At 34.0% G+C, this 26,522-nt stretch overlaps 1 protein-coding gene across 1 annotated transcript; it reads right to left on the bottom strand.

Moving 5' to 3' along the window:
• Nucleotides 1–230: 230 nt before the first annotated feature.
• On the bottom strand, nt 231–20,801 carry LOC131810527 (calcium-activated chloride channel regulator 1-like). The gene is given in 15 exon segments (XM_059138527.1): nt 231–571; nt 2,199–2,438; nt 3,153–3,320; nt 3,878–4,148; nt 4,879–5,103; nt 5,489–5,589; nt 7,099–7,276; nt 9,833–10,057; nt 11,899–12,038; nt 12,041–12,125; nt 16,060–16,240; nt 18,312–18,420; nt 18,788–18,935; nt 19,130–19,270; nt 20,643–20,801. Coding segments are annotated over 15 exon segments (2,712 nt in total).
• Nucleotides 20,802–26,522: the final 5,721 nt, after the last annotated feature.

The following is a 26,522-nucleotide window of genomic DNA, read 5'->3' as shown; positions in this document are numbered from 1 at the left end:
TTCAAAGATAGGAAATATTATATTCATTATGATTTACATTTAGCAACTTATTAGCTCATTAATTAATACTAATGAACTCAAGTAGTTAGGAAATTTACAACTTTGTACATTTACAAAGAGTTTTGTTATAGACAAGTATAGCAAGTTAAATTCTAAATAAATGTTAATCAAGTATATATAAATTGAATATTCTTTCTTTTTAAAATATTATTTCTAATATATTTCCTAGTTTAAAATGTAGATAAAATCGTAGCTAATCCCCAGATTGCCAAACTGGTTGCAAAAATCTTGGTACCCAGAGCAGGGGCACTGGATTCCTGCGGAGGAATAAACTTGGTTGCTTGTGCAATGTTAGAAACCTCTGAGGTTAGGTTAGCTTCATTGATGGCTTGAATTGCAATGTAGAATTTGGTGCCATTTTCTATTTTAAAATGTTCTGGTTTAAATTCAAAATTTTCTATTGAGCCAGCCTCCTTAGGTATCAGGCTAGTAGTGTTTACTAAAGCAGCATTGTCAAAATCTTCTTGGAGATCCAGGAAACACATACTTATTCTTATAATGTAGCTCTTGGCTGAAAGACAATAGATACTTCATGTATATTAAAATCAGTAGGATGCCTTATATTGTCTTACACTCAGGGCCCTTCAGAAATGCACAGTAGGATTTAGACATGAAAATCATAGATGTAGATTTTATCTGGTTATTCCATCTTCTTTCTTTTAAGAACAAATATGTAAGTAGTTTTTAATCTAGTTATCTAATCACAAAATTAATTCAAAATCATACAGTACTAAAAAATGAAATCTAGATTTTTTTTAAAGAAATATAAATACAAAAATCTGAATCTACTTTTAGAACAAGGAACACAATAGCATTCAAGTATAGGAAAGACATTCAGTTCCCCACAACTGTATTATTCTCATTAAGCTGAGAGGGAGTAATAGGAGTGGGGAGTGGGAGATCAGTAGAGTGGGAGACAGGGATAAGGACAAAGGGCAAATGAAAGCAGAGAGGTTAAGATGTGTACTAATTAAAATGTGCTTAAGAACTTAGGCAGATTTTGATTCATACCTTAATTCTACACTTTCTGGCTGTGTAACAAAGAAAAATATATTTCACCTTTTTACCTTCAATTTTCTTATCTATAAAAGGGAGATTCAGTCATTCAATTCATTCAACAAATATTTATTGAATGCCTACTACTTGAGTGGTGATAATTAGATATGATAATGCATGAAAAGTATTTCAGCAGAGTGTCTGGGACTTAAATGTTTGAAATATATTATTATAACTGTTACTTTGTCAAGAAAAGAAAGGGAGATGCTGACATAATTTTTTTAATTCCAAAATGCTTTTAGAGGTCTACTAGAGCTATCAATATAAAAATATATTCTCACATTCTGAAATGCCATGAATAAAACATCAAATGTCTTTTTTTGAAGTAAAGACTATTTTTTCATGAAATGTTGCAAGTGTTTTAAGTGTATGGTGAATAACATTGATTTAGTGGTTTTTAAAAAAAATTCAGAGCCTCTGCCTTAACATTCTAGTTTTTTAGTAATAAGCCTTATCAATCTATTTTACTACTCTTCACACACACCCTGCATTCCATTTAGATGGTTCTATATATCTGTTTATCACCTAGCTTTTATTTAATTTAGATATTTATTCTGAAACTTTGCTTTTTTGACTTTGAATATATTATTTTGTTCCTTCTTTTCCTGTCTGACTACCTGTATGTGCCTTTCATTATCTCTTGGAACTTCAATTTCTGCATCTAAAAGTAGGTGAGTAATGGCTCAGAGTTAACACTCCATACGTGTTTTTTATAAGTAGGACATTAGACAATTCCTAGCAAATGAAAGCCAAAGGGATTTCTTATATGTGTGTGTGTGTGTGTGTGTGTGTATGTATATATGAATATATATATTATTTATTTATTTAAAATTTTAAAAATCACTCTTCTTTTAAAGATTTTATTCATTTATTTGACAGAGAGATAGATAGATAGCACAAGTAGGCAGAGTGGCAGGCAGAAGGAGAGTGAGAAGCAGGCTCTTTGCTGAGCAGGGAATCCGATGTGGGGTTTAATTCTAAGACCCTGGGATCATGACCCCAGCCAAAGGCAGCCGCTTAACCGACTGAGCCACCCAGGCGCCCCTCTTTTTATATATTTTAAAACATAATATAAAACTTACCTTTTCCTTTATCAAGGACATTGCCAGGGGCCGTCCATGAAAGTTGAATGTGATCTTCTTTAACCTTAGCTTCAAGGTCTGTGATTTTGCCAGGTGGGAACACATGAGTATGACTACCAGCAGGAGGAGCTCCTGATACAGTAAATGATCCTCCAGAGGTTAGTCTGCTGAAATCTTCTACTTTAGCTTCTGATATGTCATCTTTGACTTCAGGCCTGGGTGGGTTCAGTATAATTTTACCTACAAAAAAGGTAATTCTGTGACTTTTCATAATTCTATGTATATTCTTATAATCTCATCTTGCAGCTATAAATGGGTTATTATTGAATGATTGTAGACAGTGAAAAATAGCTTTTAGAGAAAAAAACGCTTGTTTTATTGGTATCATTTTAAAACTGATGAGACATTATGCAATGTTAGAACTATCTCTTAACGTATCTGTTTTTATTACTTGACTGTAAATTCTTTGAGGACAAGGCTGGTGTCTTATTTTTTTTTTTAGTTATAGCATCTAGCACAATGCTTGCCACATAGAGAGGTGCTCAGGATTTTCTTTTTTTAAGATTTTATTTATTCATTTGACAGAGGGAGAGAGAGAGAGAGCACAAGCAGGGGGAGTGACAGGAAGAGGGAGAGGGAGAAGTAGGCTCCCTGATGTGGAGCTTGATCCCAGAACCTAAGACCTGAGCCAAAGACAGATGCTTAACCGACTGAGCACCCCCAGGCACCTCAGTGATTTTTTTTTCAGTGTAAATGAAATGAACTGAGGGAGATGTAAACAAAACACGTTGGAAGCATCATCCTGTGCTAGGTCTTTTAACATGAATATGGCTCTTAAATACACAGATAATTATACAACTGTATACTTATATTTTCCATAGTACATAATATTTTCAGTGTTTACCACTGTAACTTATGTAAACAGATGACACATTTCATCTTAATACTACTTACCATTTTCAACATAGCCTGGCATATACAGAGCTTTGTTCTGTTGTTTTAAACTTAGTCTGGCCATATTGTTTCTCGCCTGGGCATGTACTCTTAAACTGTATCTACCATTTCCATGGTATTCTGTAAAATATCTTGAATAGACACCATCATTCTTCAGAGTATCAGCACCTAGATATTATAACATAATAATTAGCCATTCAGCGGAGTAACAGTGACAGTCCTAAGCACTGTTCATGAGCATTAGTGTTGGTAATCATTTTGGGAGTGAGTATAGCACAGTGGTTTAAGTACATGAACCCCGGTATCAGACTGCTTGGGTTCAGAGCCTGGCCTGGCTACTTGCTAACCTTTGACCCTGGAATAGTAATTCATGGTAAACATTCAATTAACATTAGCTATTATTATTTCATATAGAAATCTTAACAAAATAAAGAAAAAGCATATGCGAAATGGAAGAAGCATATGCAAAACACACTAATGAAAATGGGGAAAAATTATATTTAATTTCCATGAGGAAAGTAAAATTACTCGTAAAATTTAAAGATAAATGTGCTTATATCTTTGTGTAGTTCAGAGAGCAGAGTAGAAAGTATTAAAAACATAAAAATCAAATTTCATTTACTTAAAAATTGATTCATTCACATACATAGGAAATACTGATTTCTAAGTTATGTGACTATAGTAGGATTTTAGCTTCAGTGGAAGTTGATGCAGATTCTTATTACCAGCACCATTGTCCCAGAGCTCCAGTATTACTCGGTGTCCATCTTCAGTTTCTATAGTGGCTGTTACGTTGATTCCCAGAACAGGCAAAAACCCTTGACTGACTTGTGCATAAACAATCATAGGGCTAGGATAATGTGTTGTACTTTGGCTCATGTGAGCAGTTGCAATTACTGGCAGCGTGGTGGGACTTCTTGCTCGAGTAGTCATTGTAACCGTTAGCATTTGAGAGTTGGCATGTTTATTTAGAAGGCTGTAAGTCCAAGTACCGGTCTGAAAATCCAACATATCTATTTGAGAGTTTTGTAATACTTTCCTGTTCTTGTTTGGAATACAAAATTATTTAGAAATTTAAGCAGAATAATAGTTAATTATTTAAAAGTTTTTTCTTAAAATTTATTTGACAGACAGAGATCACAGGTAGGCAGAGAGGCAGGCAGAGACAGAGGAGGAAGCAGGCTTCCTGCTGAGGGGAGCCCAATGCGGGGCTCCATCCCAGGACCCTGGGATCATGACCTGAGCCGAAGGCAGAGGCCTTAACCCACTGAGCCACCCAGGCGCCCCAGTAATGATTTTTAGTACTCAAATTTTATAAGCTAATAAATAGTATGGATATAAATTTCTATTCTACTTGGCTTTTTTTTTTTTTTTTAAGATTTTATTTATTTTGAGAGAGAATGAGAGTGAGAGATCGGGTGGAGTAGGGTGGGATGGTAATGCAAGGAGGATCAGAGGGAAAGGCAGAGGGAGAGAGAGTCTTAAACAGACTCCACACTGAGCACAAAGCCTGACACAGAGCCCCATCTCAGGATCCCAAAATCACTTCCTGAGCTGAAACCAAGAGTTGGACATTTAACTGACACCACTCAGACAGCTCTTAGCTTCTTTTTTGTGACGGATGATTGTTGCCACTTTAATATTGACAGTGTAGTGGATGTTGTCTTCATTTTTTCCCCTCGAAGTTGATTAATAAATCATGGAGAAAATAAGAGAATATTCTTACCTCTGCAATACCTGGTATTTGAAGACGGGCAGACCGAACATTTAGTTTATCTACTTTGAAATCTGAAGTTTCATATTTTGTTCCTTTTGGATCTTGGAGAAGAATTTCTGGCTTTTGTATTGTCCATGTGACAACAAAGAAAGTGTCATTTCCAATTGTACTATCCACAGGTACTGTACCATTTATCCATTTCTTTCCTGTAATACTTAAGGCTTTACTTTCTAACTGTTACATAAATAAAAAAAAGAACAGAGAGAACCAATTTGTAATTATAGTTAATAAAATTTCAAAGCTTTGTCAGTTTAGAGTAATTCTAAAGTTATGTCTAAGATTTCAGTGAAATAAGAATTATTTTGAAGAATTTTGCAAATAAAAGCATTTATAATTATAAATATATAAATATATATTATAAATATATAAATATAAATAGTGGACAAATCAGAAGAAAAGATGACAAGTGTCCAAGAAAAGGGAATTCAGTAAGAATGTCTTTTAGTAGGAAATAACTTTCAGGCAAAATAGTTATTTATTAGAGAAAGAAATGTCTATTTAGGATAATGGACATTTATTACAAATGTGAAAAGGCAAATAATTTTTCTGAGTTACTAACCTGAATAGCCTGCTGAGTGATGCTGCCACTTCTAGATGAAATTCTACTGAAAGCATCGGTAAGGCCATTTATGTCTTTATTGGCATAAAAACGATGTCCTCCTAAAATGGAATTGTATTTACTTTCATAATACTAATTTTATTTTATTTATTTATTTTTTTAAAAGATTTTATTTATTTATTTGACAGAGAGAGATCACAAGTAGGCAGAGAGGCAGGCAGACAGAGAGAGAGGAGGAAACAGGTTCCCTGCTGAGCAGAGAGCCCGATGCGGGACTCGATCCCAGGACCCTGAGATCATGACCTGAGCCGAAGGCAGCGGCTTAACCCACTGAGCCACCCAGGCGCCCCATAATACTAATTTTAATTTGGAAACTCATACTTGTTCTTCTGCTTTTATCAATGTAAATATGAAGAAGTCTAAAGAACTTGCCAAATATTATTGTTTTTTTTAAATTTTTCTAAAGATTTTATTTATTTATTTGAAAGACAGAGAACACAAGTAAGCAGAGAGGCAGACAGGGAGAGAGGAGGAAGCAGGCTCTCTGCTGAGCAGAAAGCCTGATTCGGGGCTTGATCCCAAGACCCTGGGATCATGACCCGAGCTGAAGGCAGAGGCTTTAACCCACTGAGCCACCCAGGCGCCCCCAAATATTATTGTTTTTATATCGGTCATTAGAATAAGGGCCTGCCACATTAGTAAAGCTGATCTAACCACTAAATGGTGTTATAAAAATGAAATTTAAGTCAATTTTGAACCAGTTGCTTATTTTTAGTTCTGTTTAAGGTATACCAAAACAATTTAGAGAATTTAGAGAATAGTTTAGAATTAAGTAAAAATTAACTGAGAAAATAAATAACAAAGGAGTTAACAAAGAAATTACACAGGAGTAAGGAATGGAAAAGGGATGGGGACACCTGGGCAGCTCAGTCAGTTAGACATCTAACTTTTGATTTTGACTCAGGTCATGATCTCAGGGTTGTAAGATCCAGCTCCTCCATGGGCTCTGCCACTGGGCATGGAGCCTGCTTAGGATTCTCTCTCTCCCTCTCTCTCTGTCCCCCTACCTCATGGTCACATGCACACACATGCTGTCTCTTAAAAAAAAATAGCAATGGAAAAGGATGGATTGCTGGGGACAGGAACTGGTAATCAGGACTTTAACTACAGCCTTAGGCAAATCATTTGTACTCTGTAGGTTTCCATTTTTTCTTCTATGAATTAGGGCTATCTGAATCTCAACTGTAGGATTGAACAGGACAAATATGAGCAAGAACTTTGGAATTGCAGTTGAGGAAATCATTGGTAGCCATGGAGAAAGAAGTTTCAATTTGGTGGTATTGGTAGAAAGTGTTGAGAAATGAATCAAGACATAATATTGACTAATATTAGAAGAAGCTGGTATAGATAGAAGTGCAGAGAGTTGGAGGTGGGGAAGAGGAAAGATTAATTTGAAGGGCAAGGACAAGGAAGGGTCAACAATTAAATTTTAGGATAGGAAATTTATGAGCAGTGTTGTAGTTTAATGTGAGAGGTAGTTAATGGGAGATGTAGTTAATGGGAGAGACTGAAAATATATTTTCTATTCAAACTATATCCCAAAGGTTTACCTGTCATATTTGACAGGGTCTCTAGTTCTTTGGCAGCAGAGGGTCCCAGAGCAATGGTGTGGATGACTGCACCACTTTCCTTTACCTCCTCAAAGCATGAGCTTATTTCATCATCTTCTCCATCTGTTAGTAATATGATTTCAGAACCAGAAGTACTCTGGTTGCTGTGGATAATTGCCTGGTCGTGAAAAATCAGATGATTAGTACAGAATATCATATCTCAATAAATTTAAAATAAGAATAAGTATACTCTTTAGACTTGGAGAAGTCTTTAGGCCTATGCATCAGAGTAAGCAAAAGGAAACTTTGCACTGTCATTCCAGGCTGTGTTGGCCTAGAAATGAGTGTAATGTACAATAGTCTTGCAGTTTTTCAAAGAGTGCTTCAAAACTGTTTTTCAAACAGTGCTTCTAAACTTTTCAAATATATTCAAGCTACCCAAGAGAGGAAAATAAAACTCTTAGAACAATGCCTAGCAAATAGTAAGTGCTAAGTGAATGTTATTTATTATTATTATTTTAAAAAATATTTTATTTATTTATTTGACAGACAGAGAGAGAGAGAGAGAACACAAGCAGAAGGAGCAGTAGAGGGAGAGGGAGAAACAGACTCCCTGCTGTGCAGGGAGCCGGATGCAGGTCTTGATCCCAGGATTCCAGAATCATGAAGGCAGATGCTTAACTGACTGAGCCACCCAGGTGCCTCAGTGTAAGTTATTATTATTATTCCAGGAGATGCTTGAGGTAGAAGCAAATGACCCAGGCTGTTTTTTTTTTTTTTTAAGATTTTATTTATTTATTTGACAGACAGAGATTATAAGTAGGTAGAGGCAGACAGAGAGGGGGGGGGAAGAAGGCTCCCTGCTGCTGAGCAGAGAGCCCCATGTGGGACTCCATCCCAGGACCCTGGGACTATGACCTGAGCTGAAGGCAGAGGCTGTAACCCACTGAGCCACTCAGGCGCCCCTGACCCACGCTATTTTGGCAGCATACTAGACAACATTTGCAAAGTCATGACTAAAGGTAGGTATGCAAAGTTAAATGATGTGCCTTTTTATGTATTCTATTTGATCACTGAAGAATCTGATGATTTCTTGGAAAAAAACATTGACCTGCCATAAAGTAGGAATTTCATAAATTTATCAAGTATTATAATTTTTTTGTCTTTTTCTGACTTCTATCAGGAGTATTGGCTAAAAATCTTTAGTCATACAAATTGAGAATAAATTCTCCCTGAACAATTTGCTAAACAGAATATCTAGCATTTAGTTCCCCACCTTCATCATATATAATAGAGTTATATAAATACTACAGTGTAGTGATTAGCTTTTTGGATTTTGGAATAAGAAAGACCAGGTTTTGAATCCTACCTATATTTGCTGGTTACTGACTATATGTGATCTTAAGAATGGTATTTAATTACTCTGAATAAAAAGTAATGGTAAGGATAAATAAGATCATACATGTATTTAACATAGGCAATAATGTAGAATATGATCAATAAATTTTAGCTGTTATAATGATTATGTAAGTAAAATGCTATATATTGCTATGGTTTCATTTTACATTTCATTTTACACTACATTTTAAAAGTAGTGAAGAGGTATTTATAACTTTGAATGTGACTTAACATAATCTGTTCAATAATAGACTCTGTGGTCAAAATATCCATCGATATATATCAAAATATATTAAGAAAAATATACAAACCAATATTTTCAAACAATAAGACACATTCCCAAGGTATAATACCATCATATTTTAGAAGTGAATAGACCTGTATAAGAATTATATTTATTATAATAATAGCAGTCCTTTTTGAACACTTTAGATAGGTACTGTTGTTTTCCACATTCCCTTAGTTGAGTAAACTAAGACTTCCTGAGTTGATAACTTACCCAAAGTCATTTAACTAATAAATAATAGAGCCAGAATCCCAGATTTGCCGGAATCCAGAGCGTGTGTACCTCCTTAAACCAATATGCATTATGAAAAATGACTCAACTAGAAAGCTAAGAGATGATATTAATTAGTGGCCTGGAAAAAGTTAATAATCTCTACTTTTTTAGCTGGAGCAATGGGAGGGTCAGTGAAGGAAAGCAGTTTTTTGTTTTTGTAACTTAATGACAATAAATAGGCTTAAACAAAGTCTATCTTAGGTTGGAAGAAATTCAATTGCATACTTTAAGGCAGACTAATATAGTGCTGTAAAGTTGCTCCCAGTATTTTATTTCACAATTTTTATTTCATTAAACTTCTACCTGTGTGTCTTGGGTTTGATACTAAACTGCTTAGGGAACTATCTTTGTGGTTTTTAATTGTCAATTTAACTTGATGAACTAGAGTTGTCTTTATAACATAGAACTAGTGATAATTTCCCTCTTCCACAGTCCCTTCAGCAGCATTGTTGTTTGCTAATAGTAGTTCAGATGTTGGGAGTGATAAAGAAATGGTAAACTCCTCAATAAAATTGCAGCAATTATGTGCTCATTGGATTTTTCTTCCCTTCCTTAACCATTCTCCAGTGTGACTCAGTACCTCAAGAGTACATTGGTGGAATAACCACACCCAGAGAGACTACCCAGCTGTAAACAACAGACAGTAGGGGAGTCTTTAAAAAATATACTATTTAGATAACGGACCTATGAATTCATGACTCTTGTTCAAAGACAGTGGGGTAAAAATAAAAGCAATGGTAAGTGGCAAATGCTATTTAGAAAAAATTTTTATTTTACCTGGAATTCTGCTCTGAGACCACTGCAAATTGAAGTTCCACCACCAGCTTCTTGAGGCAGGTTTGCAGTGATCTTTTCATAAGCATTATCACCAGTTATTTCTGTTAGGTAGTTTTGGGTTGTAGCAAAACTTTCAAATGTGACCATCCCAACCAAAGATCCCTTTTCAATAATTTGAATCAAGTATAGTTCTGCTGCTTGATTCATTCGAAAGAGACGGTCTTCCTGTAAGAAAAAGATGTCTGAATATTTCCTGAGTCTCCTCAAATCTTGACAGATTGGTGAAAAACAAAGTTGTTCATGGGCCAGAGATCTTGATAGTAATTGATTACTATATTTTAAAGTTTGGCCCCCTTGAACCCTCCTACACTGTTGGTGGGAATGTAAGCTGGTGCAACCACTCTGGAAAACAGCATGGAGTGTCCTCAAAAAGTTGAAAATAGAACTACCCTACAACCCAGCAATCACACTACTGGGTATTTACCCTAAAGATACAAATGTAGTGATCCGAAGGGGCACGTGCACCTGAATGTTTATAGCAGCAATGTCCACAATAGCCAAACTATGGAAAGAACCTAGATGTGCATCAACAGATGAATGGATAAAGAAGATGTGTGATACACACACACACACACACACACACACACACACACACACACAATGGAATACTATCCAGCTGTCAAAAGAAATGAAATCTTGCCATTTGCAACGACTTGGATGGAACTAGAGGGTATTATGCTTAGCGAAATAAGTCAATCAGAGAAAGACAATTATCATATGGTCTCCGTGATACGAGGAAGTTGAGAGGCAACATGGGGGTTTAGGGGGTAGGAATAGAATAAATGAAACCAAGATGGGATCAGGAGGGAGACAAACCATAAGAGACTCTTAATCATACAAAACAAACTGAGGGTTCCTGGGGGGAAGGGAGTAGGGAGAGGGTGGTTGGGTTATGAACATTGGGGAAGGTATGTGCTATGGTGAGTGGTGTGAAGTGTATAAACCTGTTGATTCACAGATCTGTACCCCTGGGGCTAATAATACATTATATGTTAATAAAATAAAATTTTTTAAAGAAAAAAAATAGATATCATTAGGCTAAATGGACAATTTGAAGGAAAAAGTTTGGCCCCCTTATTTCATTAAAAAAAAAATTAAAGAAAAAATTGAAAAATCATTATACTTTGTTATACTTAATATACTTAATATACATTATATTATATGTTATACTTAATAAAGTCTTAAAAATCTATGCCTTTTTATTGAATAGTTTTATATTCAGGAATTTCTGCTAAGAAAATAATTTTAAAATGTATACAAAAATGTTTATTGCAGCACAATTTTTATAAAAAGTTGAAAACTCTAAAATGTTCTATAACAGGAAGCTGACTAAATTAGGGTATGTGCATATGATCATTAAAAATTATATCATGGGGCGCCTGGGTGGTTCAGTGGGTTAAGCCGCTGTCTTCGGCTCAGGTCATGATCTCGGGGTCCTGGGATTGAGTCCCGCATCGGGCTCTCTGCTCAGCAGGGAGCCTGCTTCCTCCTCTCTCTCTGCCTGCCTGTCTCTCTGCCTACTTGTGATCTCTCTCTCTGTCAAATAAATAAATAAAATCTTTAAAAAAAAAATAAAAATTATATCATGAAATCATTTTTTTCCATAGGGAGTATTTATGGTATGGTAAGTAAAATAAATAATACTATAAAGTATCATACAAAATTTAATCACATTTTTGAGAAGGAAAAACAAATACACAAAAAAGATTGGAATAATATGCTCAATGGTGGAATTATGGATACTTTTTTTGTTCAGTTATAGTATTTTTAATTTGTTAGAATTAAAAGTTAAAGAATAAACATAATCCATAGTCCAATCATCTTCATATATAACAATTATTTTTTAGTGTATTTTCTTCCAGTATTTGTCCATATAGAATCATTGTACTAAAAGTTATTAGAGTAATAAATTTATGTTTTAGTTAGCTTAATAGAATTAAACCCAAGATTAAATTATATTTCTAGTAATTAACTGCTTATTTTAAGGAAGCTAACAAATGTCTTACCGAACTCATGCTTCCAGACTTATCAAGTACCAAACAGACAACTCGCTGTTTGGCCTTTAACAATGAAAATGTAGGATCGGGTGGTTGATCTGTTCCTTCCATGGGAGATGCATTCTGAAAATCATTGGAGTCCATAATGGAGTCCATGTACTTCTGCTACTACACATTTTGTTTTGTAGGTTTGGAGCTTCTGTATTGTGAGTTTTTGCTGTACAAAATTCCTTTACCTGGAAAAAATCAATTAGAAGACACTATTTCAATAATTGGTAAGCATTAATTTCTTTTCCAAATATGTAGCTGGCTGCCACATACATCCTCCACAGATTTTATCTCCTGATAATTAAGAATTATTTCATAATGTAACAATCTCACATCCATTTTACATACCTCAGTAGAGAGGAAGCAAGGCGAAACCATCACTGGAAAGTTTTTTGATGATTCTCTTAGGTATAGTGAGATCATGGCAGTTGGGGGGAGCATGTAGCTGGTACACCTGCTTAATTTAATTTCTTATTTTCCCTTCTGGACTCTTGGGTGACTCAAACTTGAATTAAGTTTAGTGGAAGAGGGACTGGCTTTCTAGCTGTCCTTTAAAAGTGGGATAAAGAAAATGACCTTCTTTAATTGCCTAAGTGTTTTTTTATATCTTTATAGTTGACCAAAAAATTGAGGAAAGATATTTTATCTATCTATCTATCTATCTATTTATCTATTATTTGAGAGAGAGAGCACGCACACAAATAGGGTAGAGAGGCAGAGGGCAGTGGGCTCAGACCCACAGCGAGCTTGATTCCAGGACGGTGACACCATGACCTGAGCTGAAGACAGATGCTTAACCTACTGAGCCACCCAGGCTCCCCAGAACACAGATATTTTAGCAAGCTGGATTATTTTTGGCTCTAGTGAACTCTGACATAAAATAATACTCCTGAGACAGTAATGAAAATGTAGGGAGAAAATGAGAACATGTGATTGGTGCTCTTTCAGTTGCAAATGGTGAGCTGTACCTAGCAATTCTGCCAAATGTTTCTTTATTACAGAACCTATGAAAATTCTCCAAGTTTTGAAAACTTAGTAACTTGGGAAAATGCTCCCATAAACTCATACAGCATTCAAGAAGAAATCCATCTTGCAGTAAGCTTCTGTTTATTAGAAAAATCTTTTTTAAAGATTTATTTATTTATTAGAGAGAAAGCATGTGCATGCTCCCATCTGCATGGGGGTGGGGGTGACAGAGGGAGAGAGAGAATCCTCAAGCAGACTCCCTGCTGAGCACAGAGCCCAGCTGGGGCTCCCTCCTGGGACTCTGAGATCATGACCTAAACTGAAATCAAGAGTTGGATGCTTAATTGACTGAGCCACCCAGGCACCCTGAGAAATATTTTTATAAATGGCATTGCATGTTTAAGAATGCCCTCCCAGTACAATCTCTAGATGTAAGCTCAGATTTAGAACTCAATTATTAAATTTGAATACCTTTCATTTAAGTTTTAAGATTTTGTTTTCCTTCTAACATGGATGATTTACATTAACTTCAGAACGATTGACATATCCCAGAAGGGGTTCATTGCATGGGAGAAAAAGACAGTTTCGATCAAAGTGGTGATTGATAAGTCTTGCTGATATGAAATATGCATCAAATCTGGTCCCTTGTCCCCTGCCACTGCCTTTATTCAGAGACTTCAGGTCTCTGATCTGCCTATTGCTGTAGCCTTCTAACTAGATTCTCTGCTTTCTGTCATCTCATTCCTTCATCCTTCTCACTGTTAGTACAGTTATCTTCCTGAAAGAATTAAACTGATCATGTCACCAGTCTGAAGCTGTTAAGATAAAATCCAAACACCTTAGCTTTGTAGGTAAGTTTGTTCTTTCAGTCTTGTTTCCTGCTCCTTGCTCTGACCATCCTCTGCTTATACCACACTGATTTTTTTCTTGTTCTTAGAGTATGCTAGAAATCTTCACAAGGGTCTTTGCTAACTCAAATGGAAAAAGAGATAGGAAATCTTGCACAAATTAAAAAAAGGTGAGCTGTTCTCAAGTTGGTTGTTTTTTTTTTTACTGCTATTTACCTGAAAGTTGTTCTAATAAATGTTAAAATTTTTAGTGACCATGATGCAGATAATTTGGGCAGTGCTCAACTTGTACAATCGTGTGGCATCCCTGCACCTTTCCCCACTCTTTGTTTTTATAAACTTTTTTTTTTTTAACTTAAAGTTGCCCTTCCTATTCCTGCTTTGGTAAGTTCATACTCATTCCTTTTCAGATGTAATTTTTTTATCTCTTTAGAAACAATTTTCTGACCTCCAGGTGGAGATACTTGCTGTACTCCCATAGCACTTGGTTTATACCTCTTTGTACTTTGAATTCATATATATATTTTCTTATTTCTGCACTTTCTCACTGAGAAAGAACAGTTATCTTTAATTATTTCTGTATTTCCAGCTGAGCATGAAGTGGAAATAATGAAATTGAAGGGAATGAAATTATGGAATTGAACATTCAGTATTTCAGGTCATATCTCCCTTTGGTGAGCTGATGCCCTGGTAGTACAAATACTATGCAATTTATTTAATCTGTGTTTTGATAATTAGAAGTTAGTGTTATTCTGGACAAGATGTTCAGTATTTATCTCTGAGACATGGCTTATGTAATTAGTTCTAACCATATCTCAGTTATGTGATCTTCTTCATTATTATTTATCTCTCAGGTAGGCAGCATGAGGTATTTCCTGACAGTGAGATGCTTTTGGGACTTATAGCTTGGTATAGGCAATACATATTCCAATTATCCTCTCGTGTGATATGATCTGGTACCTACTTGGATGCTGAATTCTGATCCAGATTTAGCAGGTTAAAGTGAACTTTCTTGACTCATGTTTCAACTATTTCTAGAAGGGACCTTTTTCAGACTGGTAAACAACTTCTACTTAAATATCTAATTAGGTTCTTTTAAGAGTTTCAGCAAATATTAAGTCTATATTTTGATTCAAGTTCTTCATCATTAATGCCTTAAGTTCTAAAGCAGGTTTAAATTTTATTGGAAATAATAGGCATTTATAAACTTCTACCCAAAGAAATATTTGTTGCTAAGTGATTTGGTATATGGAATATTGCTTCTTTTAAATAAGTTAGACTTACTATCTAGAGGTAGTATACTTTATTTTGATTTGTTTCTGATGACTTTCATATTTAAAATTTTTTTGCATGCTTAGAAACCCTCATTAGTTAATTACAATATGTTTACATTAGTTAAGATTGGACTTATCCAGGGAAAGAGATAATTAAATATTATCCAGATATTTTATAAATTTTAAAAACTAAAACTTGGAAGTTTACTTTGTGCTCACCTTATGCTAAGCACCGTGATCATGCTTTACTCATACTACCTCTTGTGAGCCTAACAATAATAACCTGTGATGTATTATAAGTCCCATTTATGGGATGAGATAACTAAATTTTCAAGAGAACTTTGCAAGTTTGCTTGTAAAGACATAGCTGAAAATGACAGACTGGGTTTGAGATCAAGTCTTCTGACTCCAAGACATCTGTTCTTATCCATTCAACTTTATACATTGAAACCAGATATTTCAGGCCAAACATTAGCTTTAAAACTTGAATTATTGTGTTATTATTTTGTAATTGATGAGACTAGTAATTGTGAACTTTTCCCTTAAGTTTGTTATGTAGAAACAGAGCCATGCACATTTTCACAGTATCACTTTGCAATAGCTTGATATACTTTAGTGTGAAGGTACTACAAAGTCTAGAATGTCAGTACTTTTCCAAAGCTATAGAATGAATTACTTTGGAAAAGTAGTTTGATTAACACTTAGAAGAGAGAATTATAAGTAAGGTTGTAGTTTTAGAACTATACAAATCCACAGAAGTCAAATGAGGGAAGAGATGTTGTTTTAAGAAATTATGTGACATCAGTGAAAAGGTACAGTTCTACTTCTGAAGAAAAGAAACTGGTTTATAAAAAAAAGGTGGAAACTTTACCAGGCACACCCTGACACAGGCTGGAAAATGGCTTTTAGTTAATCGTTTGAGTAATCTCCTTCATGTCCTTTGGTATACATAATTTCATAGTAGAAAATACAGCTTCCCTAATTAATTTTTCCTGAAGTGTTCCTTTGTGAAACTAGAAAAAGAAGGTACTTACGGAATTGAGACTTTGCATAAACATTATGGAGTCCTTTGCAGCCTGGGATTTTTCTGGGATAAATGTACATTTTGCTTCATACAGTCCTGTCTGTGAGTCACGCCTGCATGGCCTTGTTATACAGCTGCCTCCCTGACATTCCTTGAAAACCACATTAATGCCAGTAATATGAGTTGAACATCTATGATGAAAGAATTAAATTATATTTATTTATGAAGACCAGAAATCGTGAGAAAAGACTCACATTCTATAATCTTTCCCTTAATGATCTACAGATCATGGGCAAATACTTCATTTTGACAGAATTAGTCACAGTCCTGCCTCTATTTACAGTTGATGTCAATAAGAACAATCATGCCAGTTTATATTTATTAACATTCATTGCTCACTAATGTAATAAATTAATCTATTATCCTTGTGACCCTGAATTAAAGATAATTCCTAGGGTATAGGGATGTTGTAAAGATAAAATGAGTTAAGAGATATGGAGGATTGCTTCCTAGTGGGGATGAGAGAGTCAGCATAATGCTTAAAACCCTCTTAAATTTATGTGTATGTGATATAAACACATACATACTGGTATGTAGATATAAATGTATATACACATATGTGTGTATACCATCCATACAAAACCATGTGTGGTTTGTGTTGATAGCATTTTACAATTTACATTTTGAAAAACAATGAGCTAGATTGAAGGACAAAGTAAAAATAAACATTGCATGGAAATGCTTGTGCATTCAAACAAACTCTTTAGTCTGTATGATAAGTAAGATAGTTGTCAAGTCCCAGGCAAAGAATGGGGGCTGGAGTTATGGGTAAAAGACTTTAAAGAGTTCTGATTTATTGGATTTACTTTTATTCTGCATTAATATTAAGTGTCATGATATTAATCCACTTAAATTTTTTTAGTATTGAAAGGATTAGAGGAGATGGTGAGTCATATATTCCAAGAGGGTTAGCTCCAGGGAAAGCCTGAAAATTAAACTTACACTGCCTCAAACAAAGTGCCTGTCACACCGTAGGAGTTCATTAAATGTTATTTTAGATAATTGTTTTTACCAATATATCTCTTTTATGATTAATAAGAAAACACATTCATATTCATTTATCAAAAATTTGTTACTTGATCCATTCTTTGTTTAGCTGTTACTTCACTCTGTGCCAGGCTGAAGTCTAGGGGATTAAAAAACAAAAAAAAGTCTTCAAGGATCTTAAAGTCTAGTGTGGGTAATAAAATTACACAGACAAGTACTGCTCTGTGTGAGAGAAGGCCATGTGTATTGCTTTGGGGACAGTCTCAGATCTTACACCAAATAGAGGGAGAAGAAAAAGACACTTGGGGACCAAACATTTAAACTGAGTCTGGAAGAATGAACAAGCATTGTTTGGATAAGGGAGGTGGTGGGGGAGGAGTTGCATAGGGTGAGAGCCCTGTCTGCATGATACTCCAGCAGCTCAGTAGGGAAAAAGCAAACAACATGGAGAACATGGGGAGATGCATGTTTCTCTTACGCCTCTTTAACATGTTTTTTTATCCCAAAGACCTGTTTCCAATTACACTGATTTCTATTTTTCTTTAATACTCTTTAAATACTCTATACTTAAATATCTCATCCATTTATTAATAGGACATGTCTAAATCTACCCAGAATTATATTCATATTTAAGGAATATAATAATAAAATATTTATATATTATATGTAATATATAATATAAAATATTTATATTTCAAAAATCATTTACTCACTTATCCTTATGAAAAATACTTTTTTAAAGCTTAAGCTTAAATGAAGAATAAATATATTCAACATGGAGCTCTAGTACTTTCGTTGATTTCACTGGAACAGATTCACCTTAAAGAGTGGAATCAAATGGAATAAAACATTGGGGAAACTAAATAAATAAAATGAAATAAAGGATATGATAGGAATGAATTCAAGTTCTCAGATATCTTATGGTTTAGGCTACAGCTTTTTCGTTTCTTCTCTGACAATAACATATTTTAGTACAATCCCCATGAATACTGAAATGAATCCCAGTTCCAGGTTGATCTTGATTCTAAGGTAGCATCTCCAGAAATATTTGGACATATACATAGTGGGTCTGGTTAGATATTGCAATTAACTCTGAGCATTCAGCCACTAAGACACCTTTTGTTTGCCTAGTATAGAAATTTAAAATTAATAAGTGAAAATTTAAAAATAATAAGTGAAAACTTTTGAAAATAAATTTGTTCAATATAATGTTACCTTGTTGCTTCAATAGTGTTCCGTCTGGAAATATAGAATGGCCGGTCCACATTATACTCATCAAATATTCCCCATCGGAGGTGGGCCCACTCATGGACAAACACTCTGCCTATGAGAGAATATTGCCACTTACAAATTTATATTTACTATATTTTAATAGAGTGTCCATGTATTTTATGTCTCCCTGCCCCAGATCCTTAGCTTAATTAAGTCAAAGAACTTTAGAAATTGGTATCTTTTATTAGGTAAAAAATGTTGAAGTGGGTTAGTATTTATTACTTATATTAATGTATTATTTTTTATTAAATTTATTATTAAACACACAAAGAAATATTATATTGAACATAACTACTATATTTCTATATAAAGATATTAATCACTACTTCTCTTAAAAAATCATTAAAAATACTATTAATTACTGGGTCATATTTGTTTCCATGGAAATAAAAATAGAAGTATAAAATAGATATCCCTACCTCGGGACCCATAGATGGGCAAATTATTAGTCAATAAGAAGTTTGGAGTAAAATGTATATATTGTCCCTTTTCCCCACATTGTCCATATTGAAGTGTATAGGGATCATCTCCAAATTTTAGGTAAGGATTGGCAACTATGACATCTGCCTAAAAATCAGAAGAATAAACCAAAACATCACAAGTGATGAAAACAAGGATTTCTTTTATCTAAATTAAGATAACTAATATTACCAATTTAATTACTGAAGTAGTGGCTAGGAATTTTTTTTAAATTATGAGTATTAATTTTTAGGAAGCATAGGAAGAAAAAAACAGTGTAGGAGTTAGATAAAATACCCTACCTGGTCATATGATTCTTGTTTTGGCATTAAGTACTCAGATTTTGACTTCCAGGTCATTGGAATTAAAATGCTTACATTCCTGAAATAAACTCTTCGTTGGGTGGCATGAAACAGGTAAGTCGAAGCTTCAGTTACCATTTCCTGACAAAATATGGTAACAATTTCACAATGAAATGAGCATGAAATTGTACACATGAACAAGAAGAAGCAAATCTAAGCTCCCTTTCCCCCAATATTTTAGCAAAGCCTAACTGAAAAATAAGTTGAATTTTACTCTATCTCTTTAGTCTGTAAACTGTTCATTTACATATGCCCAAAAATCAATCGTATTTTTTTTAACCTATCTAGACCCGTATTCAGTATTTTGGGTTGGAGAGGGGAATGAGTTCTGGATGATATATATAAAGGTAATTAAGAATGGGAGCTTGTTGGCAAGTTGTTTAATTAAACAGAGGTGTTTATAAACAGGCTGAGAGTTTAAAGTTTTGTAGATTTTATATTTTTAATTGAAAAAAAACCACTTTGCTAGGTTTGAGTTACTTTTTCATATGGAGTATGTTCAGAAAAGGCAAAATTTTATCAAGCAGTAATGAAAATAAAAATACGTATGTCTCATTGCCTTCACATTCCAGTTTTACCACTTACTTTAAGACTGTATGAATTAGCTTCTCTCACTTATGCAACAAGGGTAATAATTTACCTCATAGAGATATTGAGAAGAAGATCAGAGAAGATAGAATATATTAAAATGCTATATATATAAAGTGTTTCTGTTATACTGACTAACCCAAATAAAATTAAGAAGTAAATCAACTTCAAAAATATGCAATATTTTCTTTAAAATCAAATACATCAGAGCTCGTTGTTAATTTTTCAGAGTTGAACAAATATGAACAACTAAAATAATGTACAGTGAAGATCTAAGGCTTAAGTATGGGTTAGCTATATAAACATTACAAAAATTAACTTTACAAAGGTAAGTTTGAAAAGAATTCTCCAGTAGGGGGTGCCTCGGTGGCTCCGTGTGTTAAGTTCTGTCTTTAGCTCAGGTTTAGCTCAGGTCAGGATCCCAGTGTCCTGGGATAAAGCCCTGCATTGGGCTCCCTGCTCAGTGGAGAGCTTGCTTCTCCCTCTCCCTCTGCCTGCTGCTCCTCATGCTTGTGCTCTTTCCATTCGTTCTCTGTCTCAAATAAATAAATAAAATCTTAAAAAAAAGAATTCTTCAGTAGGTCTAAGGTCTTTCTGTTAGCTTAGTAAGTTGAAGAAACATTGTAGTTTTGCCTCTTAATAATTTATTAGGGGAATGACTACTACTATAAATATATGAGAAATCATACTTAAACTAAGCAGATATTAATCTTGACAGTTTAGATACATACTACATAAATGATGAATACTGTCAAAACAGTTCTGGAAAGTTGTTACTTATGAGCATGTTTATGTGCCTTGGCAAGAGGGATGGAAAATACTTACTGGAATAAAAATAAGTTCGTAATAAAATTTTCTCCCTTACCTTTATGTTTTGAATGAGTTTTTCATCTTCTGGTACCCTAGGGTTAATTGCAATGACAATGCCGTCATATCCATTGTTATTGAAATGTACCATTGAGTTTTTCACTCCAGGCAAGAGATGTAAAGCTAGAAACAGAATAAAATACAGAGTGAGTACCATTATTGCACATTACAATAAACTTTTTAGAAATGCAAGGAGAGTATTTATCTCCTTAACTCAGGAATTTGAATCACGACTAAAATATTTGCATAAATATAACATTATGAATTACTAAAGTATTTTGATGAACTTCCTTATCTCACTTCCTTATCCTAAAGATTTAAGTTGTTAAATAGCAATGGGGATTATGCTGAACACATTTATCATACTTTCTAAGACAGTAGAGGTCTTAAGTTCTCATTGAGCTGAGTAATTCTTTAGATTGTGTAGTTGTTATCCTCATCATGGTGGTTAGTAATAGTCATCATCATCACCATCAAGAGATTGTCCAGTCATGGGAACTTTTCATAGAAAAGCACTTTATGGAAGGATGAAGCACTAAAATAAAAAAGCACTAGGAAAGAGCTGATGAAACAAGTGTGGTTAAAAAAACAAAACAAAACAAAAGGCAAATGAAGGAACTGGATTGGGAGCGGCAATGAATTAGGGTCAAAGACTTTCTTTAGGTGGGAGTAATACAAGTATAGTCATCAGGGACAACTATGGATCAAGAAGAAAATGTTTTTTTTTATTACCTTTTGTGGTAACTACTTGTGTATTTCAGCTTTCAAATACTATTCAATACTATAAGTCTTATATTATTTGAAAACTAAATATGCTTTAAAATTTTTAAAAAGATTTTTATTTAAGAGAGAGAGTGAACATGAATGGGTGGGGGACAGATAGGCTGAGGGAGAAACAGACTCTCCCTGAGCAGGGAGCCTTAAATAGGGCTCAATCCCAGGACCCTGACATCATGACCTATGCTGTGGGAAGACACTTAACCAACTGAGCCACCCAGGTGAAACTTAATATGCTTTGATTAAGATTTCTATTTTGAACTGAACACAAGTCTACCAATGTCCCTTAGCTTAAAATAGTTCTACACATAGCCTTGTGAGCTGGCTTTAGAGTCAGGTAAATCTAAAGCTAACCCTTGCCTTGGTCACTAACAGTCACATGATTCTTAATAACAGGTGTATGGCTCTTTGGAAAGGACTTCATACAAGACTTCTGGCACCTGACGAACACTCACTAAATATTACCCATTATTATTAAACATTATATATTATATTATGAATACAAAGCTTGCTATAAATCTTTTCCATTCTATATTTTCATTGGCTTCTTTTGTAAAATTTTAAATATAGTCTTCCAGTGTTTAACTGGGGAATAGTCTCTGAACCTACTGCAAAAAGACTAGATCAGAAGCGAAACTGTGAGCTCATTATAATGTTCTTTGGCCATCTCTAACTATTGATGATTTTCTTTGCTTTTAGTCCCACTTTGGTATGGTCTCACCCATAAAATCTTAAATTATCCACATTAGGCTCCTTCCTTTTGTCCTCATTTGAATCACTTATATAAACTGTATTGCATTTGTTTTTATTAGTATACATAGAATACCTCCCCTACCTCCCAATATACATTTCCTCATTGGAGGAAAGAGATAGATTTATTTAGTTAGTTAAACTCCTCTCATTCTAAATTCTCTAAATTATAAAATGCAGACAGTAATAGCTCTCTGGAAGGAATGTTTTGAGGGTAAATGAAATAACATGTGTGAAAGCTCTTATGTGTACAGGTGCTAGTATAAAATAGGCCCTCAATTAATATTCCTTTATTTTCATTGTGCCTATAAATTAATATTAAAAAATACTTACATGAGTGCTTCCTTGTGCCAGGCTTAGTGCTGTGCTCTTTAAAGGCTACAAAATGAGTAAAACACAAGCAGTATGTCCAGAAAACTTGCAGACTCATTGGCATGAATTGGATTCGAATAAAAAAGACTGAAATACAAGGTAGTAAAGTTCTATAAGAGGGATACAGATACAGTGCTAGGGAGCCAGAAGTTGGGGAATAGATTTTATACAATGAAGGGAAATCAGAAAAGTCTTTAGGGTGTATCATTCTTCAGGAAACTAAGGCATGGAGAAGTTTATTAGTTTTCTCTAGATCACACTTCCAGGAAGGAATAAATTTGGAATTTGAACTCAGGTCATCCAGTTTCAGAATCTATGTTTTTAAAGTATATATATGACTTTTACTCCTTCTTAAAAAGGTAAGTCAGTGAGTGTTAACCTTGAAAATTATTGTGAAAGTAGTTTTTTTGTTTCTATTATACTCTAGAGATTGACAGTAGAAGATTCAAGAGAATGTGAATTTCTATGATTAATTTGTATGAATCAATAGAATTTTTATCTTGTTTTAATTTTAGATTAAATAATAGAATTTTCTTTTGGCTGTTTGTCATGAAAACTTAGAGTTACTAATTCAGAGATTTTTGAACTATCCTAACCCATATAACCACTCATGCTCCAGTACAGTCATTCTTAGATGTCACAGTTAATCCCTATAGAGATTATGTTGGAATTAATGAACTGTTACACAAATTTGAAATAGAAGAATACGGTCAATTTGCAGCTTAATTTCTGTGTAGGTATTCCCTTAGAATTTTCTTTTTTAGTTCCTCTTTTTCTTTCCTCCTTCTTCCATGTCATCACGTTTGGATCATCATTCTATTTGCTACTGATATTAATGCTCAGCATTTATGAATATTCTCTTTATTCTTTTAACTGATTAATCTGTTTGTTCATTTACTCATTCATTCATTTATTCAACAAACTCAATTGACATTTGCTATGTGTCATGTGCTCTGCTAGGCAGAGGTATATAAGATTGAGTTATGATCTATATTATCTTCAAGATGTTTCTGATCTAGTGAACCTTCTGGGCACTGTAATTATTTTTATTAATTTTTTTCATTGCCCTTCCTACAACATTGAACATTATTTTAATTCAGAGAATACTCTATTATGCAATTTATTATTGTGATTTTTGTATTTAACATTATCATAAATAACTTTGTTAACTCCTATATTGCTATAGCATATTCTGAAGGGTGATTTGATATCCATTTACCCTTTCCTCTTTGCTAATAGAACTTTAGTTTTGTTCAGATATCTTCACCTCTCATGTGACTGACATAAAGGTAACTCCTATCTCAACCTGAAGGGTAAATTCAGGGTGATCTAAATCCATGGTTCTCAAGTATGGTTTACAGACCCCTAAATGTCTCCAAGACCCTATCAGAGGATCTTAATGGTCAAACTTTTGATAATGATAGTAAGAATTTATTGTTACTTTACAATGTGTTCGCATTTAATGGTGATGCAAAACATATAGAGGATAAAACTGTTGGGACCTTAGCACAAATGTAAATAGTGAGATTAAACTATACTTATACTCATTTGAGTTCTTCACTGCCAAACACTTGCAGCATAAAACAATGACCTGGTGGCTCAGTTGATTAGACATCTGACTCCTGATTTCAGCTTTGGTCATGATCTTGGGGTCATGGGGGTGCATGTTCAGTGGGAAGTCTGCTTGGGATTCTCTCTCTCCCTCTTCTTCCCCTCCCCTCCACAAAATTAAAATAAATGAAAATAAAACAATGTCTGTTTTCCTTAAGAACAGAATTGATGAAGCAGTAAAAAGTAACTTTATTAAAATCTCTAATCCTGAATACACATCTTTTTTATATTCTTTGTGATGAAATAACACTTTTGCTGCATAGCAAAGTATGATATTTGTACTTGAGAAAAAACACCTGTTTGAAAGGTACGTGCTGAACTAGTCATTTTTGCAAGAACCATTTTTACTTGAAAAAAAACAAAACTGATGAACTATGGTTTTTCAGACTTAGATATTTTGCAGTCTGTTTTAAAAAATGTCATCATGGAGGAAGATAACCAACCAATAGCATTTGTTGCCAATGATAAAGTTTAAGCTTTTAAAAATTAGAATTTTAGAAATCATGTGTTATAGCAAATTTGACCGCTTTTCTATACTTAAGGACTTATCTGATGAATTTGGTGGTGGTATTAATTAATGTGAGTTTTTGGTGTTGAATAACAAAATATATCAACGTTTGGAAGATTTGTATGTCTCACTGAACCAATATCTTTCAAATTACCAATGTGTGGTATTAAAAAATTATGCAGAGCTAATGCCATTCAAATTATAAGATATACCAATTGATATTTATTTAGCAGAGAATCAATTTCTTGCTTTGTGATATGATTTCTAAATCAGTGGATGTTTAAAAAATACTTATTTCTAAAATTTCAGTAAAACCAGTATCACCTAAAGTTTAATTACCAGTTAACAAATATTTCATTTTAGGGCTATCTTTTCATTACTCAAAAAGGTTAACAAATAGTAAATAGTTTCTAAGAAGCCACACTTAGCTTGCATTTTAATCATTCATTCCTTAAAAGCCATGAAAAAAATTGTTGTTGTTGTTGTTATATTTGTGGATATACTTATGGATGACATGAGGAGAAGTTTTAAAAAAAGTTTAAAAGAAGTTTAAAAATTTTGAAAGAAGATGATAACCAAGGGAAGGACCCAGTATTGAACCACTGAATCATTTCTTCATAGTCCTTTGTCAGGAATCAATATTTGCTACTTCATTGAAATGAAATTATTTGGGTAGTTTGAAGTGTATACATAAACACATATTAAACACATACAGTAAAATATAGGCATGATGGGTTAGGAAGACAATTTATGGTACAGAAAATAAACATCTAGAAAGTTAAATATTTTGTAAAGCATTGTGATTAAACTACTTTTGGAGAAATTTAGTTAAGTTTGCCACTTGACTTGGGAATATTTTAGAGTTTTATAGGCAGCCAGGAGACTAGTGTTTGAAATCTACATATACAACTAGTTTACTCTGTACAAATTGTTTCAACTTCTATAGCCAGTATCTCCTCATTTATAGCATAAATTAACATCTACCTCTAAGAGTTTCCATAGAAATTGAATGAGATCATATACTACATGCAATTCAAATAGGAAGCATTATTTTTTAGGATATTCAGTGGGGTTCCCAATAGCACCAGTCATTCCATACAGTGGGTTTAAGAAGTCAGGGATAGCTCTTGATTAATGAAGAGACCTCAGTGTTGAGAGGCCATGTGGTCTGAGTAGTTTTTGACATAGTAGTGATATATTTGTGCTGGAACATAGTTATTTTCTGATATCTACTGAATAATTTAATTATCCATGCATAGCAGATATTTTATTTGAGTTTAAGGCCCAAAGTGTCAGCCATAGAGCAAATTTTTTCTGTAAAGTCAATTGTTCTGTATGCAAATAAATCATACGGAAGCAGTCTTCCTTGTGGTGAACCTTACTGGGCTCAAGACTGTCAGACAGTTCCCTTGCCATTTTTTTTCTCTTCTAATAGTTCAGAAGTTATAAGATGGGATTGGGAGGGAGACAAACCATAAGTGACTCTTAATCTCACAAAACAAACTGAGGGTTGCTGGGGGGAGGGGGTTTGGGAGAAGGGGGTGGGATTATGGACATTGGGGAGGGTATGTGCTTTGGTGAGTGCTGTGAAGTGTGTAAACCTGGTGATTCACAGACCTGTACCCCTGGGGATAAAAATATATGTTTATAAAAAATAAAAAATTAAAAAAAAAGTTATATGCTCTATTATTTTTCTAGAAATTTTAACATGAATGAGTTTAACATGAAACTCTAAAGTTACTAAAATTATATTTTGTTCCAATTAAACAAGGACCTTAGAAAACTTGAATTTCAAACCCCACTCCCAATTTATATTATCATTTTCATATATCTTAATTCTATATATTTAAAACCAAAATA

Source organism: Mustela lutreola, chromosome 10 (assembly GCF_030435805.1).
Source record: "Mustela lutreola isolate mMusLut2 chromosome 10, mMusLut2.pri, whole genome shotgun sequence".
Lineage (NCBI taxonomy): Eukaryota > Metazoa > Chordata > Mammalia > Carnivora > Mustelidae > Mustela > Mustela lutreola.
This window is presented reverse-complemented; position numbering and strand designations above follow the sequence as displayed.